Below are 18,698 nucleotides of genomic sequence, written 5' to 3'. Positions count from 1 at the left end.
GGTGCAGAAAGTTTAAGTGCTACATATAACATAAAGTACTCAGTTGGAGAACATTTGTAAATACAAGATCTAGGTTGTCAGTCCAAGACCCACTCACTCCCTATTCCTACTATAATAGGAACATCCATAATACATTATCTTGTCCTACAGTGAGCTATGAATTTATCTAAGTCTTTCTTGGTCTATAAACTTTGTTGTAGTTGAAGAATACATATCAGAGAATCAGTTTGAACTCTATAACTTGAAATGACTTATTTTTCTCTTGTGAGTTTCTCTTGTTTGGATCTTGTTTTAGTCCTCACAGGTAAAGCTCTAGATGGATGGCTGGAAGGAATTACACATTCGTGACTGAGTTCTTTCTGACTGCATTTACTGAGCATCCTGAGTGGGGGCTCCCTCTCTTTCTTTTATTTTTGAGTTTCTACCTCTCTACTCTGCTGGGGAATGCCGGAATGATCATCCTTATCCAGAAGAACCGTCGACTTCAAACCCCAATGTATTTCTTCCTCAGCCACCTTTCCTTTGTGGACATCTGCTACTCCTCTGTTATAGTCCCCCAGATGCTGGCTGTACTATGGGAGCATGGCACAACCATCTCTCAAGTTCGTTGTGCAGTTCAGTTCTTCCTTTTTACCTTCTTTGCTTCTATTGACTGCTATCTCTTGGCAATCATGGCCTATGACCGCTATGTGGCTGTGTGCCAACCATTGCTTTATGTCACTATCATGACAGAGAAAGCCCGTGTAGGCTTGGTAACTGGGGCATATGTGGCTGGTTTTTCTAGTGGTTTTGTTCGGACTGTCACAGCCTTTACTCTCTCCTTTTGTGGAAGTAATGAGATCAACTTCATTTTCTGTGACCTCCCTCCCTTGTTAAAACTTGTGTGCGGGGACAGCTACGTCCAAGAAGTGGTGATTATTTTCTTTGCCATTTTTGTCATGCCTGCTTGCATTGTGGTGATCTCTGTGTCCTATCTGTTCATCATTGTGGCCATCATGCAGATCCGCTCTGCTGGAGGCAGGGCCAAGACATTCTCCACCTGCACCTCCCACCTCACTGCTGTAGCTCTTTTCTTTGGTACCCTTATCTTCATGTACCTGAGAGATAATGCAGGCCAGTCCTCTGAGGGGGACAGAGTTGTATCTGTGTTTTATACAGTAGTGACCCCATTATTGAATCCACTCATCTATAGTTTAAGGAATAAAGAAGTAAAAGAAGCCCTTATGAAATCTCTGACATCAAAGATTTCTGGAAGGCCCTAATTTGTTTCTGGAAGGCCTTTATTAAGCAACATTTTTCCTTGCTTCTATGTTTATTTTATTTTTTTTCAAACATCACTCACTTTGGAAGGCTTCCTTAGACTCAAAGTTGGACTCAAACTTCCCACCTCCACTTTCTGACTTATTTATTATTCTATATATTACTTGCTATCATCTAAAAGATGGGATGCTTTATGTGTCTGATATTGACCTATAGTCAATGAATGAAGAACAGTTCTTCATTCCCTGTGCTCAACACAAATAATCTCCAAATTGAAAACATTCAGTACATATTTATCACATGAATAAATGATTCTAAGATTTCAATGTTGACGTTTGTTTTGCAACTTCTTTAGTCCTTAGTTTATTTTAAGAGCTAAGAGGGTTAAATAATTTGATAAAGTGATATTCTTGAAGTTCATAGAGCCATGTGGCCTAGTTTCAGGCCTGTATATGAGTGCCTGTTCAACATGTCTCCAGATGAGGTAAAGTCTACAGAGACAGTCACACTCATCAAGGATTAGTGGATGTAAGAACTGCACAGAATACTGCTGGACCTGTGCAGACTTCATGCTCTTGTCTGTCCCATAATACTGATGATTCTCTTGGTGGTTTTTAGTGTCATTATATCAGTCTCACATGAAACAGATGTGATCACTCCTGGGAACCCCGTTTTTTTCCTCAAATATTTCCCCTAAATTTCTTTGGGATCTGATGCTTCAGAGGATTCTTGTCTGGGAGTGTTAGCTGTCACTTTGAAGTCTGGAAACTGTCTTGATTCAGAGATTGCAGGATTGGAGGCAATTCAACCCTATTTCTGTAAATAAGCTTTGTTTAGAACACTATTGTTATTCTTGAAAATATGTGCCTATGTTTATCACCTTTTAGTTATGTAAAGACAAGATTTTGGTTTAAAGGTGTTTTGATGTAAAATAAAATAGGGAAAAACATATTTGGCTTATTTATTTTTGCCAGAAGTTAATGTTGGGGAAAACATTTTAATGGCATGGTAAAACATGGTTGTTTTTGAAATATAAATAAAGATGGCTTAAGCTATTCAGGGCCAGCCACTTGTGTGAAATTCATCTGGTGGTCAGTGCTACTTCGTTTCTTCTGCTTGCTAAGAATTCTCATGGTAAGGACATATAATGAGTATTTTAGGAGAGTGTTTGGTGGATGCATTTCAGAAAGAATGGGGGGGGAATTTCATTATGACGGACACTAGCATCAGCTTTTGTTCCTGTCTTTCTATAGATTACATAAACAATGTGAATTGGGGAAGAGTAACCTCACAGGGCGCATCCTTGATGTTATTTTTCTTCAATTGTCAATTGCTGCGTACACATTCCCTGACTACAAGATTTTCTGTAATGGGTGTCATGTACACTTACCTGGGCCAGGTGTTATTGTGTGTGTGTGTGTGTGTGTGTGTGTGTGTGCGTGAGAGAGATTCAGCCATGAAACATTTTGGGATACCAGAAGAATGGAAAAGTTCTTAGTATATTTTGCCACTTTTAATATGTTATTGTAGTTATTACCCAGCTTCTTGATCACAATTAATATTGGTAGGTAGAGGGATCAGGGTGTCTCCTAATTCTGGAATTATTTTGGACAGTTTCTCCAAGGCCCAAACACACTTTGGATGTGGATATTTCCTCCAAAAGTAGAAACTCAATAATTACTTAATTATTGCAATAATGTGTCTCTACCACATGTAGGGCACTATGCTAAAAGCTTTACCTGAGTAATTTATATTAATCCCCTAAAAATGGTGATCCAAAGCAGTTGTATCAATCCCACTCAACAAAGGAGAAGAGCCCCGAAGCACAGAAGGAACTAAGATCCAAAAGTCTGATGTGATTTGAAGAAAATAAGTACCAAGAAAGTGGCAGAGGAGGTAGGTTCTGATCTCAGGTTTTCAGAATCTAGCTTAATTGATTTTGACCTTCATGCATGCTACATTTTTTTTCTCAATACTTCACAATTTTGTATTCTTTAATGATATCTGGATTTAAATTATACTACTGACCTCCGTGTTGTTTTCAACAAAATCACAATTTTTCAAGTTTACCAATGACAATTCAGGAGCCAGGTGCTGGGGTGAATGCCTGATATTTCAGAGACAGAAAAAGCACTCAGCTGACCTTGCTCCTCCACAGAAATCCCAGTAGCCTCCTTGTCATATGCTATATCAAACAAGCTTCTTCCAACTAAAATGCCCCTCCCTTATACTTCCTGTGCATCTCTCTCTGTGTCCTCTTGACTCCCTTTTACTCTGATTTTTTTTTCTAATTATCCTATGCTCACTTCCTTTGAACTGGTTGCTGGCTCCACCTATTGACCTATTGTTGGATTCATTTAATTCTGCTTACAACATTCAGTCTCTTGGATTAAAGATGTATGATAGATCACAAGTAGAAGAAGGTTTTTTTCTGGTAAATAATGTTATCCTGGGATTCAGAGTATGATAAAATATCCTGCAACATTTTCCCCTTTGGTCTAAATAAAAAGGAAAGGTTTTAATTCTATATAGTTAAACTGTTCACAAAAGGGAACTATTTCTGCCAAGCTTTCCACAATGTCCAGTTTGGTTATATTTGACATTCTTCAGATTAAGTACTTTTTAAGCTTACAGTTCTGTAAAATTTAGTGTCAGTCTCAGTTGAACTCAACATCCTTAGCTATCAGGGAAATGCAGACCAAACTGATTTTTTTGAGTGGTATTCAACAGATTAGTGGCAATTCTGGCTAGGTAGAACACAGCAGTCAACCCAAAAGTGTCCATTATTTGTATAGAACCTGGTAGTAATTTATCATAGTAGTGAGCTTTACCACAATACAGGTAGATCCATCATTACAGGACCCCATCATCTTCATGAGGACCTCTAAGGTTACTATTAGGAATGGTTATGGTTTATTGTAGAAAACTTAAATGTTTCAAATGTCACATGCAACATATCTCTGACAGGTTTGAGCATCACAACCTATTAAGTACATCTGAGTCACACAAACTTAGTCCTTAGTTGCCTGCTTCAAACTCAAACCTGAGGACACATACATGAAGCTAGATGAAGCTTATTTCTACAATTAGTTAGTACTCTATATGACAACTAATATCATGAAAGAATATATATGTACATATATATGTATATACATATATATTCTTATAATCTTACAGGTTTTGAGATACCTTAAGAGAAATTTTAGAGAGTCAAATAAAAGCCAAAAGATTATGTTCAGGAAGTGGTCTCCTATACCAATTTCTTCAAGGGTACCTCCTACTTACTCTTCTAAGAGGTTCAATGTGGCTGGATTTATATTCAGGCCTTTGATCCATTTGGACTTGAGTTTTGTGCATGGCGATAGACATGGGTCTATCTGCAGCCTTATACACACCATCATCCAATTGTGCCAGCACCATTTGTTGAAGATGCTTTCTTTCCCCCCATTGTATACTTTTAACTGTTTTGTCAAAAATCAGGTATTGGTCTACTTGTCTATTTTTGTGCAAATACCAGTCTGTTTTCAGGACTATAGCTCTGTAGTAGAGCTTAAAGTCAGGGATGGTGATGCCTCCTGAAGTTCTTTTAATGTACAAGGTTGTTTTGGCTATCCTGGGTCTTTTGTTTTTCCACATGAAGTTGATTATTACCCTTTCCAGGTCAGTGAAGAACATAACTCCAGTAGCACAAACACGGAGATAGACAATTAATAAATGGGACCTCCTCAAACTTAGAAGCTTCTGTAAGGCAAAGGACATAGTTGACAAGACTACAAGGCAGCCCACAGACTGTGAAAAGATTTTCACCAATCGTACATCTGACAGAGCGCTGATCTCCAAAATATACAAAGAACCCAAGAAACTAGTCAACAAACACCAAATAACCCTATTAAAATGGGGTACAGAACTGAATAGAGAATTCTCAATAGAGGAAATAAAAAAGGCTGAAAGACACTTAAGAAAGTGCTCCACATCCTTAGCTATCAGGGAAATGCAAATCAAAACAACTTGGAGATACTATCTCCCTCCTGCCAGAATGGCTAAAATTAGAAACACCAATGGCAACTTAGGCTCGAGAGGATTTGAAGAAAGGGGAACACTCTTCCACTGCTGGTGGGAGTCCAAACTTGTACAGTATGGTAGTTTCTCAGGAAAATGCAAATCAGTCTACCACAGGACCTGGCAATCCCCCCTCTTAGGCACATACCCAAATGATCCACATCCATACAACAAAGACATATGTTCAACTATGTTCATAACAGTATTATTTGTAATAGCAAGAACCTGGAAGCAACCTAGATTCCCCTCAACTGAAGAATGGATAAAGAAGATGTTGCACATTTACACAATGGAATATACTCTGAGGAAAAAACAAAACAAAACAATGGAATCTTGAAATCTGTAGGCTAGTGGATGGCACTTGAAGAAACCATCCTGAATGAGGTAACTTAGTCACAAAAAGAGGAACATGGTATGTACTCACTCATATATGGATTTTAGACATAGAGCAAAGGATCACTAGCCTATAATTCACACCACCAGAGAAACTAGGATACAAGGAGGATTCTAAGAAATTAATATAAGGTCCCTCAGAGAAGGGGAAAGGGACAAGATCTTCTGAGCATTTAGGGAGTGGGGGGGCAGTGAGTGGAGAGGGAACTGGGAGAAAGGGAAGGGGAGGATAGGAAAGCATGTGGGGCCAGGAAGATTGAGTCGGGGAGGAATAGACAAGAATTGAGAGAGACAGACAGAGAGAGAGAGAGACAGAGAGAGACAGAGAGACAGAGATACAGAGAGAGAGAGAGAGAGCCCATAAAGAGTGAGCTATTATAGATCTGAAGAGAAAACCTATGTCCAGAGACCTACAAGACTGACTCCAACTAACATTTTATTCAGCACTGAGTACCCAGCCCACTTGGGAATCAAGTTGGAGCCAGTCATTACACCCAAGGCCAGGGCCTTCTGAGGACAAAACATCACTACCCCTAAACCTACTAGGCCCCTGACCTGTTCTTTCTTTTCTGATGGGATTTGTTTCTTGGACTAGTTAATCTGTACACACAATGCTGCAGGCAACCACTCTACCATTCACCACAAGTTTTGTGAAATTCACCTACTGGAGAAAATATTAGGTGAGAAAAAGCCAAAAGTACATCGAAGTGAAGCACCAGGTGGCTTGGAGATGCCACCCCTGCTGCTATTCTGCAGGGAAGAAGGTACCTTTTATGAGAGCTTGGTAACCATAGGGAGCACTTTGAGGATGACGGTGACACCCCAGGAGCACAAGCTAGAAGGAAAGAGGCTAGGAAAGCAAAGCAGAAGACAACTCCCAGGATCTGGCACAGCAAGACCCAAAGGGAAGGGGCAGCCTCTGGAGGATGGAGAATGCTTCCCCCCACCACCATCAAGAGTGGGGTCCCAGCCAGACCCCAGGGCCTCCTGCATCTCTATTCTCTGGCACTAAAACAGGCTGAGTGTAACTGGTATCCCCCAAAGCCTTGCTGAGAGATGTCTGGTGAGCCAAACCTGTCAAGGGCACCAATGGGAAAGGTGCAAAATTTGATTCCTGGATGCTAGAGTGACGTTGTCACACTAGGCCCTGTGCCATGGCTAAACAAGCAGGGGCTTCTGAGCTGCCATGTGGTCTCAGGCAGAGTTGGGATATACTGGGAAGGAAATCCAAGGACTGGTCTCTACTAGGGACAGGTACAGGCCTGAGCACATTCATGCCCCAAAGAAAACTAAAAACACTGTTGAGAAATGGAACTATGTGGATGACTGAAAGCAGGGCACCTTTGATACTTCACCTAGGCCAATGTTATCAGTGTTGACAGATATGGGGACCTGTCCAGGATGAAGGGTAGTGCCATGCAGGGAGGCCTGAGAGATGTAGGTAGGGGTGCTGCAGGCTAGCTGTGAAGGTGATTCCTTCTGTCTCATGCTCCAGGGGACCAGCCTGCTGCACAAACTTCATCACTGCAGAAGCATGCTAAGGCACAGGTTCCCGTGCTTCTTCTCCAGCTCTGACACTGCCTGCAGTAGGGACCGGAAGGGTTATGCCGGGTCAGCCTGCTCATCATCCTCTGAAGGACCCTCATCCTTCTCAGCCTCTTGCAGAAAGTGTTCCTCCTCTTCCACGAAGAAGGCCCGAAGCTTCTTGTAGTCAGGGCCTTCTTTCTTTGGTCCATAACATGTCCCTTCCACACAGCAGCCGCTGATTCTGCCTGACCATGCAGATCACGGGCATCATTTAAGTCCTTCCTCATAACTTCCACGGACCCCCTGTTCTCCTTGCTGCTCATCGCCTTCCTCCACCGCGGCTCCCACTTGGGTGGCTCCGGGCCCGGGCAGGGCCGTCGGGTGTGCAGCTGCCTCCTCGAGTGCCAGGAGGCGGTGGCTGAGTGGAGGGTCACCGGGCTCCACTGCACGCTGCCAGCAGTCTTCAGCACACTCAAGGCATGGGAAGGGACGGTCCTCCACCTCCCAGAAGCGCACCATGAATTCCTGGCAGAAACGTGGCGCCCACCCACTGGCGAGGTGCGAGCTGGCACAAGGAGCAGATGGCTTGCTTCACCAGGGCCTACGGAGCGCCAGGGCAGCGGGTGGCAGCGCCAACGAGGGGCAGAAGGGCCTGGAATGGGCCAGAGAGCAAAGCTGATAAACCTCAGTCGATGTCTCAGACCCGGACAGCACCAACGCCTACTTTAACCTGCCTTTCCTGTTTTATTTGCATCATTGTAAATTATTAAGGCTCCACAAATGTATGCCCTTTTTACTAAATGAGGGATGACCTCATTAGTTCTTTTTAGAAACTGACATCTCTTCCTTTTGGTATATTTGTTGGTAATGTTTCCCAGAATTTCAGCATTAGTAAAAGGTACCAGTATTTCTGCTGTATCTATTTCTGCTAGTAATGAAGTCACATTTTTTTTTTTCTGTTAGAATCAATTTAGAATCAACTTTTAGGATCTGTTAGAATCAACTTTTCTACATAAGTATTTGATTTTTTTTAACTTGGCTTGTGTGATAAATGGATCCATTCTAAATACTATCTTCTATTTGCATAAAAATCCCCTTGGGAGAATGAGTAAAAGGCCGAAGAACTAAAATGCAGTCAAGCTCTGGACTGAAGCAATTACAAATGCATCCCGTTATTTCTTTTCTTCCAGACCCAATTCACTCTCAGTCTCAGCTGATAATTTTTATGAACTATTTCAGTCCTTATCCCCTTGTGAGATTTGACATATACTACTTAGCTCTTGAGTTTAATCAAATTGTGGCCTGTAGCCAGTTAATACATTCCAGTAATCTTTGAAAATCATTAAGAGTTCGTAGTTGATCTCTCCTGGTTTGTACTTACTGTGGTCCAATATTCTGTCAATCTATCTTATATCTTAGATAATTGATAGAATCTCCTCTTTGTATTTTTTTCAGGATACAGTTGTAATCCCCAGCAAGGCAAAATTCTTTTTACTTCATCAAATCTTTGTCTTAAGGTATCTGCATCCAAATGAGCTGGTAAGCTATCATCTGTATAATGATAAATTTTAGTTTGAGGAAACTGTTTATAATTTTTTCTAATGGTTGCTGTGTTGTATAAAATATTGACACAAGGTGGGGATGTTTAACAGTCCTTGTTGAGAAAATTTTTCACTGATACCCTTTTTAAAAGTTTAACATTATTATAAATAGGCACTGTGTAGGCAAATTTTTCTCTATGCTCTTTTTGTAAAGGCATAGTTAAAAGTAGTCATTTAAGTTAGTGTAATAAAGGTTAAAAAATTCCAGGCTCTAAAGAGCCCATTGGATGACTCACCTTATTTATGGCTCTTGAATCTCGTAATGTTCTCCATTTTCCAGATTTAATTTTAATGACAAATTAAGGAGAATTATAAGGACTGGTCAAATCTTCAATATGTTGGGCATTTAGATGCTCCTATAATGGATGTTTTAGTGGCTGTAATTTTTCTGATGTCAAAGGGCATTGTTTCCCCCACCCCAGGTATTTAGCTAGCCATTTTAAAGGTTGGTACCTTTGAAAGACCATCAGTTGCTGTGTCCTGTTTATGAAGAACCTGAATGATCTGTGACTGCTTTTGTTAATATCTTTTAATATTTTTCTCAGAAGCATTCTTTATTTTATGGTTTGTTTCTGAGTTTGGAGGACTATTAATCTGTTTTTTCCATTCCTGCAACAAATCAGATCCCCATAAATTCATAGGTATATTAGTTTCATATGGCTTTTACTTCCCACATTTTCCCTCTGGCCCTATACATTTGACTCATCTTGCACTTTGTTTTGGCCATAATAAAGTTTCAATCCCTAGAAACTGAATATTTACCTTCTTAAGAGGTCAATCTGGAAGCCAATATTTTGGTGAAAGTATTGTTACATCTGATCCTCTTTCAAATGAACCTTAATTGCAACACCATTTATTTGTATTTTTAGTTTAGGCCTTTGATAGTTTATAGCAGTTTGCAAAACAAGCAAACAAAGAACAAAAAACAACAAAAAAACCCCAAAAAACAAAAAACAAAAACAAACAAACAAACAAACAAACAAAAACCAAACCAACCAGCCAACCAAACAAGTGAAAAACATGTTTTCTTTTCTCTCCTGAACTTCTGTTTTATATACTGAAGCTGTTCTATCCTTAATTACATTCAGAGCAGGATTATTTCCAACAATAGGCATTAAATATTTTCATTGCTCTGTGAATGAGTTTCTCTTATGCTAACAGGGAATGACTGAATCATATTTGATATCAAGATCTGTGGGAGGCACTTTAGGGTCTTCCTGATGGCAAAGGGTTACCTTGCCTGTCTCTCCTTGATCTGCATTCATTAGCACAATGCCAGCCTTTACCCACCTTCTGTATTTTTCAAAATGCTGGTGCCTTCCATTTTCATTATCTCTAGAAAAAGAGCACTGTTACTTGGAATGCCTTGCCTAAAATATCTTTTTAAATGACATTGCTTATCACAATTATAGCACCTGACATTTTGATGTTTCTTAAAACATTTAAAAATTACTTCACTTACCACAGTAGTATCATGAGATCCAATTTCTGCTATATTTCTAATCCATTCACCTATTGGTGCTGGTCTTGCCTTTAATCATCCATTTACATTCTGAATTAGTACTTACAAAGCACAGGATTCTATCAAAATTTGTTTGACTTCTGATAGTATTTATTTAGAACTGTAGTCATTTTTTTTTTGCAAAAGAGAGAGAGGGAGAGAGAGAATCATTGAAGATTTCTTTTGTACCTTGTATAATTTTAGTAAAGGACTGACTTGTAACTCTTATTCCAAGCATTTAAAGCTGCTAAATGACACAGCACCAAGGTGTGATCACCAAACTCAAGCTGCCTTTGTAACTTAACATATCGTCCTTCACATAGCAACTGATCTTTTGGAAGTATTAATACCTCTAGCCCTATTTTCTTGTTCTATGACCCTAGCTTCCTCTTTTCACCATGTTTGCCATGTAACTGAAGACCAGTTTCCTATATTGCTGTTGCCAAATCTTTCCAGTCTTAGAGAATAGTTCTGTTCTGAGCTGCCAATAAATTTAACATCTGCTTAACACAGGGTGAATGTATACCATATGAAATCTCCTCTAATTGAGTATTTCTGTGGGACTCCATTTAACAGCACTCATGTTCATATGGGCTTCACTAAGGATATTCAATAGGCTACTAAAATGTGCATAAAGTTTGCATGGAGTTATGTTGACAAGTGGGAGAGTTTGCAGGAGCTAATTGAGGGTAGTAATCATGACACATTATACACATGTATGAGCTTTTCAAATAAAATAGAGAGACACAAGCACAAGAGAAAATATGAGGAAAGAAGTATGAGATGTTTACATCGTCTCTAAAGCCTATTCTGACATATTTTTACTTGAATTAGATGTGGAAATTGAGCAACTACTTGGCAGATAGTTGGAATGCTAGCAGATAAAAGTTTAATTTCTTTTTAAATTTTTTTATTCTTTTAAAGTTTTATACATTTATACAATGTATTTTATCCCATCCATCTACTACTATATCCTACCAACTCATCTATCTCCCAGCTTCATGTCTCCTTTTTATTTATCTATTTACTATCAATAACTCACTGAATCCAATTAGTGTTGTCCATTTGACTATGTGTATAGCCATCCACTGGAGAATGAGCTTATGATTTGTCTTATTATTTTAACATAAGACACAAGAAGAGAACATTTGTCATACTTTGTTTATCCTCACAAAAATATTTCTGATATTTCACAATCTAGTTTTATTGGTCATTACTGTCCAAGGTGAAATTGTTCTGCAATTTTTTTTCTGGGGGGGTCTTCTCTTACATTTGTGTTAATTATAGTCAGATGACAGAGGTTATTTGTGATGTGTTTATAAAGCACAGATATATTTTCCTCAGCATGGCTAGCACAGTAGACTATAATAGGATTAAATGCAAACTTTATACACTATTTATGTTTCCTTGATTAATGACCTTAGTAATGGACCAAATGTTACCTTTTCTTATTGGTGTTAAAATTAAATAAAATTATATTTGCTTTTTCTGTTTTGTTTGTTAATACAATGCTACAGTAGGATATTCTTTCTATTAGTTCCAAGGACAAATGTAAAGACTGGTAAATAAAACACTCTTGGATGTTTGTTGAAAATGATGAGTTGAAGAATGATTCAGGCAAATACAATTATTTAGACTTATCCAGTTCTTTTCTGCATGAGAATTTTTCAAGGTCATTATGGGAATTTGTAAAACTATATCTTTCAATTTCACATTTTTAGGCAAACCCATAACATGCAAATTCATTACTAATCAAATTAGTCTTTTCATAACTTTTGACTTTCTACAAATAGAGCATAGTTTCTAATCTTGCACAGAATCTATATGTCAGGAAATATAGAATAGTAGGACAGGCTCATTGGAATACAAACCAATTTAAATCACAGTCCCTAGACAACCAATCATAAAATAAAAGTACCTGGCTCTTAGACAGGTTGAATTGTTGACACATGTGAGACTTGGATGATAATGATAAAATCTTTCTTAAAATTTCTTTCAGCCTGACAAATGTTTAACAGTTTGAACTTTGGTTAAATCTACACTGCAATTAATTTCCATTTATAAGAAACCAAACTTATGACAAACCTATCTTTACTGAGGTGCACCTATACCAGAAAACGCATAGTTTAAAGTACATATATGACTAGCAGGGATAAAGGAATACCCAAGGAAATCCTGACCCGAGTGTCTCTGGCTTGATTTGGTCAACCCTCTATCATTCTTTTTAATTTTTATTTTTAAAATTTATTTACTCCTTCTCTCTATGTGTAGTGACTGAATTTTTAGAATTATGAAATAACCATTCTTGAAATATGAAACAAAAATAATTTATTTACTCAATTTTAGCTTTTAAGTTTCCTTCCAGTATAGTTTAATCATATTCTTTCCCCTCCCCCAAGTCCTCCCAGATTTTCTACCTTCCCTGTGCAACCAACTTCATTCACTGTCCTCTTTTAATCATGCATATCTCAGGTGTGGAATAAGTGGAATATTACAAAAGATACATCTGTAGTTATGAAGCTTCCAATGTAAGACAACATATGCAAATAGCAAACAATTACCAAAATTTACACTAGTATGCATTGTAGTGAAGTTTATATTTCTATTGTGACTTACCATGTAGATAAGGATAAGATATATAATACTACAACTGTTTTAAAGGTAACCACACCTCAGAGATTGGAGTAGGAGACAATTTGGCAGATACAAAAGAGGTTCACTGAAAGTTGACTCATCATAACTATCCTACAAATTCTTGGCTCTTTTATTCACCTAGTCATGCAGATCAAAAGAGTTCAGATGGTTATGATACCAAAGGGAAGAAATGTTTTTCATTAATGAGCTTTCTCAGGGCACCTTTCATGTCCTTATTCCTCAGGCTATAGATGAAGGGGTTCATCATGGGTGTCACCACAGTGAAGAGTACTGCACCAATCTTGTCTGTGTCCTCAGGGTGAGTGGATGAAGGGAAAAAGTAAACCCCTACAATAGTCCCATAGAAGAGTATTACAACTGTCAGGTGAGAACCACAGGTAGAGAAGGCCTTCCATTTTCCCTCTCTGGATGAAATTCTCAGTACATCCCTGATGATGCAGACATAGGAGAAGAGGATAAGGGCAAAGGGAAAGGTGATGACTGATAAGCCCACAATAAATTTCACAAGTTCATTGATCATTGCATCTGAGCAGGAAAGTTTGAGCAGAGGGGCCAAGTCACAGAAGAAGTGTGGAATGGTGTTTTGGTTGCAGAAAACCAATTGACTAGCTAGAAGAGTATGTGTCAGGGCAACAATATTGCTGAGAAACCATGGGCAGACAGTGAGCAAAACACAGAACCTGGAGTGCATGATGATTGTATAATTCAGAGGGTGACAAATAGCCACAAATCGGTCATAAGCCATGACCCCCAAGAGAAAATTATCAACGACAACAAATACAATAGAAAAGTACATTTGTGTGATGCATTCCTCATAGGAGATGGATTGACTCTTGGTCTGAATATTCATTAGCATTTTGGGGACTGAGGTGGAAGAGGAAGAAATATCAGCAAAGGATAGGTTGGCAAGGAAGAGATACATGGGTGTGTGAAGATGTATATCCAAACCAATGGCCAAAATTATTAACCCATTTCCAACTACTGTGACCAGGTACATACTCAGAAAAAGCACAAAGATGAGTTTTTCCTTCTCAACCTGGTTGGAGAGACCAAGGAGGATGAATTCATAGATGGTGGTTTGATTTCCTTGGTTCATATTTCCATTAATCTGAAGAAAAAAAATATATAAAGCCATCATAAACTTCAAAGGCAAACAAGCAAGCATACAACGATCCAAATGGTATCATTTACTTGCAGCTAGTTTATGGGTGTTACTTCCTTGATGCTGAAGGATGATGAACTTCTTTCTTTGCTTAAGTAGAAAGGCTCCTTATCTGAGCAGTGCAGAGACTAAGAAAAATCCTCACTGTATTCTTTAAGGGATGTGTGTGAAATTTTAAAATTGGACTTTTAAAATCATCGAATCATTAGACCACAAGTGGTCAAAATTTATTTTCAGCTTACAAGTTGTCACCCAGACACAGGGAAGATTAGACAAGTTTATTTATTTATTTATTTATTTATTTATTTATTTATTTATTTATTTATTTTACTTTTGATACATTGATGTCTGTTTTTCTTCTCTCCTGGTAGAACTTTAGCATTACTCACCTCCTTTATCTGTCTCTCCCCTCTCTCTTTTATGTCCCTCTTTAAGTTGCTGTCTCTCAAATGGTTCTTTCTCTGGAGAAGAGACAGTAAACCATAGCCACTGACATCCTGGAAAACTGAACGGTATTAGGAAGAGAAGGATGTCTAAGAACTTCTAAATTTGGAAAAACATAGCTTGCAAGTTAGACAGGAAAAAATGCAAAATGAAACTGCATGAGAAAACTCAAATGAGGTAAAAAGCTGGGCAATGATCTGCACCTGATATAGAGACAAGCCTGAGAAGGTCATATGCTTATAGGTCCTGGGGTGGTTTGGGTTTTTTTCTAGAATGGGAATTTGTATGATTTTGGGTGTCTAACTTTAACCTCAACTTCCTATTTTACCTCTTTCAGCTATCAACATTCTTGCACAATCTGTTCTAAATCCCCATTGTAGCTTTCTTGATAGTTAAGACCAAAGTTAACTTGTAAGATGCTCACCTGTGAATGAAAGTTAAAAAGAATATCTGAAGGGTTTTCTGTTTGGTTTTTTGTTGTTGTTGTTGTTGTTGTTTTTGCTGTTGCATTTGTGACAGTGGAAGTGGATACTGAAAGCAGTCCTCCTGTGCTTCTCAGTTAATGCTTTCATGGTGCTGGACTCACATGGGATATTTAGCTCCTCCCAAGTCCTCAGGGACAACATCCCCTGAAGTGTTTCCTTCAAGACAAACAGTAATTTAGATATAATAGTTTGCATAGGTAAATGGAATAGACAGACAACTGTTTTTTTGTTTTGTTTTCAAGTCCTCATTCTATGCTGAGATGTTCTTCTTGTAATTGAATTGGTCATTACTCTTTAGAGAAAATGAAATGTTGACTGTAGCTTTTTTTCCCACTAGTATAGAAGTATTTTCAGATCCTTTTCATAGTTCATTTATGCTAACTGGTAAATGTGAACACTTAGTCAATACCTGGAGAATTGTATTCCCTTATCAATGATATGCCTCCAATGAGATGACCTTTATAATGGAAGGAATTCAAGGTCCCTGTATTGTTGAAAGGATGTCAGCAGTAGAGAAGAGTCTCAATACCACATTAAGACACTAAACTCCTTTTATTTTTTAACTTTTATTTAATTCTTTGTGGGTTTTACATTATGCATTCTTAACTGGCTTATCTCTTGGTCCCCTCAAATCCACCCTCTGCCTTGTGACCTCCCCCATAAACAAAACAAAATTTAAAAGAAAAACCAAAGAAAGAACCAACGCAAACATAAAAGCAATAAACCAAAATGAACAACAACAAAAAATTAGAAGAATCAAGTGTGGCTTGGTGAATTACACAGTTTACATGTCTTGTAAATGTTCATTGCTATGAGTCATTGGTCTGGTTTGAGGCCTCTGCTTTCTGTTAAACTACCAATAATAGGCTCTCACTGGAGCTTCTCTTGGATATCTTATTTTCCTGTGTTATGGAGATCCTGCTATTTTGGATTTGTATGGTTGTTTTCTTGATGTGCTCCAACAGTTTATATGTTCAGTGGATATTGGGCTGGGCTGCCGTGGAATAATACTTCTGTATACTGTACACTGTGAAAATATGGCATTTAAAATGGTTTAAAGTTTTTCTTGACAGCAATACGTAACTGCTCCTGGCAACACCACCTGTGTCAGGAAGAAAGAAGGACATCGAAGAAACTTCCAATATTGCAAGAGTAGCCATTTGAGCAAGATACTGCTCTTGTCTGGACTGTTTGACTTCATGCTGTATAAACTGGACATGCAGGACCCCAAGAAAGTGACTGCCGATACAAGATGGACATTGCTACAGGGTTCCTGCTTCATTGGAAGAGTCTTCTGGACAGTCTTCAGGACACAGAGAAAAGTGACAGACATACTGCCAAGACAAGTGGACAGTTTAAAGTTTCCTGCTTTGATGAAGAGTCTGCCAGACACACTATGGCCTATGGGCTGAAGATGGAATATTACAAAAGAACTCCCAGCAGCGAGTTGTCTCTGTCATTTCTAGAGTTTATATACTATCCTTCTGTGGTCTTTGATGGAGTTGAAGACAGATAGGTTATAGCTTTCTTTAGTTAGGATTAAAGACAAGTTACATATAAGAGTTCAGAATGACAAAAATAGGATAGATGATGAAATAGTTTCTTTAAATCTTGCTAAATGTTAATAATGTACTAAATATGTTTAACTGTGGTTCATATTTGATAACTATTTTGTTATACATTTAACTATGTAAAGTTAAAACCCCTATTTTTATTCAGACAGAAAAGAGGAGATGATAGGAAATGTCATCCTGTAAATATGTTTCTCTTATTGGTTAATGAATAAATCCCTGTTCGCCAAATAGGAAAGCAAGATGGATGGGACAAGGAGACAAGGAAGATTTTGGGAGATATAGTAGGGAAAGTCAAGATGTAGAGACTTCATAGAAGAGATCCGGACCCTCTCTCCTGTAAGATAAGACCATGTAAAAACACTTAGATTAATAGAAATGGGTTAATATTTACAACAGAGCTAGCCAATAAGAAATGCTAGTAATAGGCCAACAGTTTTATATCTAATACAGCATGTCTGTGTGTTATATTGGGGGATGACAGGGTCTGAGACCTGGCTGACAGAAAAACTGCTCATAACAGTGGTACTATTAGTAGTGGAAATGAAGGTGTCTCTGACCCTTGTGCCTACTCTTGAAAAAACTTTTCTCCTACCAGGTTACCTCATTCAACCTTGATGTGAGAGAATGTGTGCCTAGTCTTATTATACCTTGTTATGCTGTGTTTGGTTGATATCACCATGAGGCCTTCTTTTTTCTGAAGGGAAATGGTTGAAATGTGGATCTTGACCAGAGGGGAGGAAGAGACTGGAAGGAATAGAGGGAGGGAAAACTTAGGTCAGGGTGTATTGTGTCAGAGAAGAACAAATAAAAATATAATATTACCAAGAAAAAACAATAAATAAATGGAGGGAAAAGTAAAATAAAATGAAACAAAACAAAGAACAGAGAAAGGCATTTGTTTTTAAAATTTAATTAACTTTGTAGATACTTATTTAGCATGTACACTTAAAACAAATATCTTGTTGGTTAGAGAGTACAAAGTCTGGGTTTAGTTCTCTGCTTCCACATAGCTGTTTACAACAGTCTGTAACTCTAGTTCCAGGGTGGGGTGCCCTTTTGGCTTCTTTGGGCAATACACGTATACACATGAAGCAAAACAATCATTCACATAATTTGCAAATAAAGAAATATTTTCTTTTTAAAAGAATAATAAAATTAATATGAAATCGAGGAGTACAGCAATGTTGTCAGTAACCAGAATTAGTTGTTACTACCCCATCATATATGCCATATAGTAGATTCTAAGTCAATAGTAAGAAATACTTGTTTTAATACCAGAAAGAAAATGTAAGAAGTTCATTGAAATGAAAATATTAAGATGATTGATGAGCTATCTAAATGATTCTTTTGAATGCCATGATGTCTAAGAAAATGGAATGTACATCGTAGAGAATAAAATATCTGTATGAATTTTCCTTAATGAAGACATGTCCTCAGTATGCAGCATGTGCAAATCTATCAGTCTTGTACCAAGAAGATATTAGTTGTCTCTGGTGGAGCTATTTCTATAGGATATATTTAAAATTATACTTAAAGATAATTATATTCATAGCAATTTGGAAATGAATAGTTTTTCAGTAAGTTGGTACATGGTCTCAATGTTTGTTACTCATGAATGATTAGCACTGTCTTAAGGACCCCCTGTACAACTACCATTGGTCCTTTATATTGTCTACCCCACAAAATCAAGCACATATCAATACATCTTTTTGCCAATTTTAATTGATCATTGAGATGTACATACTATTGTTAATTTTAGGATTTTATCATTTAAGAATATGTTTTTTTTCCATTAATAAGATGATCTCCTTATGGGGATTTGGGTGAAGTCCCATGAACACAAGCACTAGGTAAGCCTGGGGAAATCAGCCATTTTTAATGATAAATGTCTGGTTGGCCTACTCACAGAATTAGTCCATACTTTTTTGTAGGTTTTTAATTCAGTGCAGGTTTTTGGTGTGATTGTAGCTTCTTTAGCCTGAAGAAGAATGTTTTTTTACTTTACACATCTTGAGGCATAACTACAGGACATCTAGA

The 18,698-nt window shown here is 37.9% G+C and overlaps 2 protein-coding genes and 1 pseudogene across 2 annotated transcripts; 1 reads left to right on the top strand and 2 right to left on the bottom strand.

The window, feature by feature from the left end:
• The first annotated feature begins 320 nt into the window (after nt 1–320).
• LOC127227774 (olfactory receptor 9Q2) lies at nt 321–1,262 on the top strand. The gene has a single exon (XM_051192115.1). The coding sequence runs from the start codon at nt 321–323 to the stop codon at nt 1,260–1,262; it is 942 nt and encodes a 313-aa protein (XP_051048072.1).
• Nucleotides 1,263–7,233: 5,971 nt separating this feature from the next.
• LOC127227869 (E3 ubiquitin-protein ligase RNF187-like) lies at nt 7,234–10,105 on the bottom strand (annotated as a pseudogene).
• A 3,039-nt stretch (nt 10,106–13,144) lies between these two features.
• Nucleotides 13,145–14,131, bottom strand: LOC127227773 (olfactory receptor 1S1). The gene has a single exon (XM_051192113.1). It carries the CDS (start codon nt 14,129–14,131, stop codon nt 13,145–13,147), a length of 987 nt encoding a protein of 328 aa, XP_051048070.1.
• Nucleotides 14,132–18,698: the final 4,567 nt, after the last annotated feature.

This window comes from Phodopus roborovskii, unplaced genomic scaffold (genome assembly GCF_943737965.1).
Source record: "Phodopus roborovskii unplaced genomic scaffold, PHOROB, whole genome shotgun sequence".
Taxonomy (NCBI): Eukaryota; Metazoa; Chordata; class Mammalia; order Rodentia; family Cricetidae; genus Phodopus; species Phodopus roborovskii.
This window is presented reverse-complemented; position numbering and strand designations above follow the sequence as displayed.

Bases quoted from the DNA above. Each gene is read 5' to 3' on its own strand.
- LOC127227773 (XM_051192113.1), bottom strand. From the start codon at position 14,131: ATGGCTTTATATATTTTTTTTCTTCAGATTAATGGAAATATGAACCAA.
- LOC127227774 (XM_051192115.1), top strand. From the start codon at position 321: ATGGCTGGAAGGAATTACACATTCGTGACTGAGTTCTTTCTGACTGCA.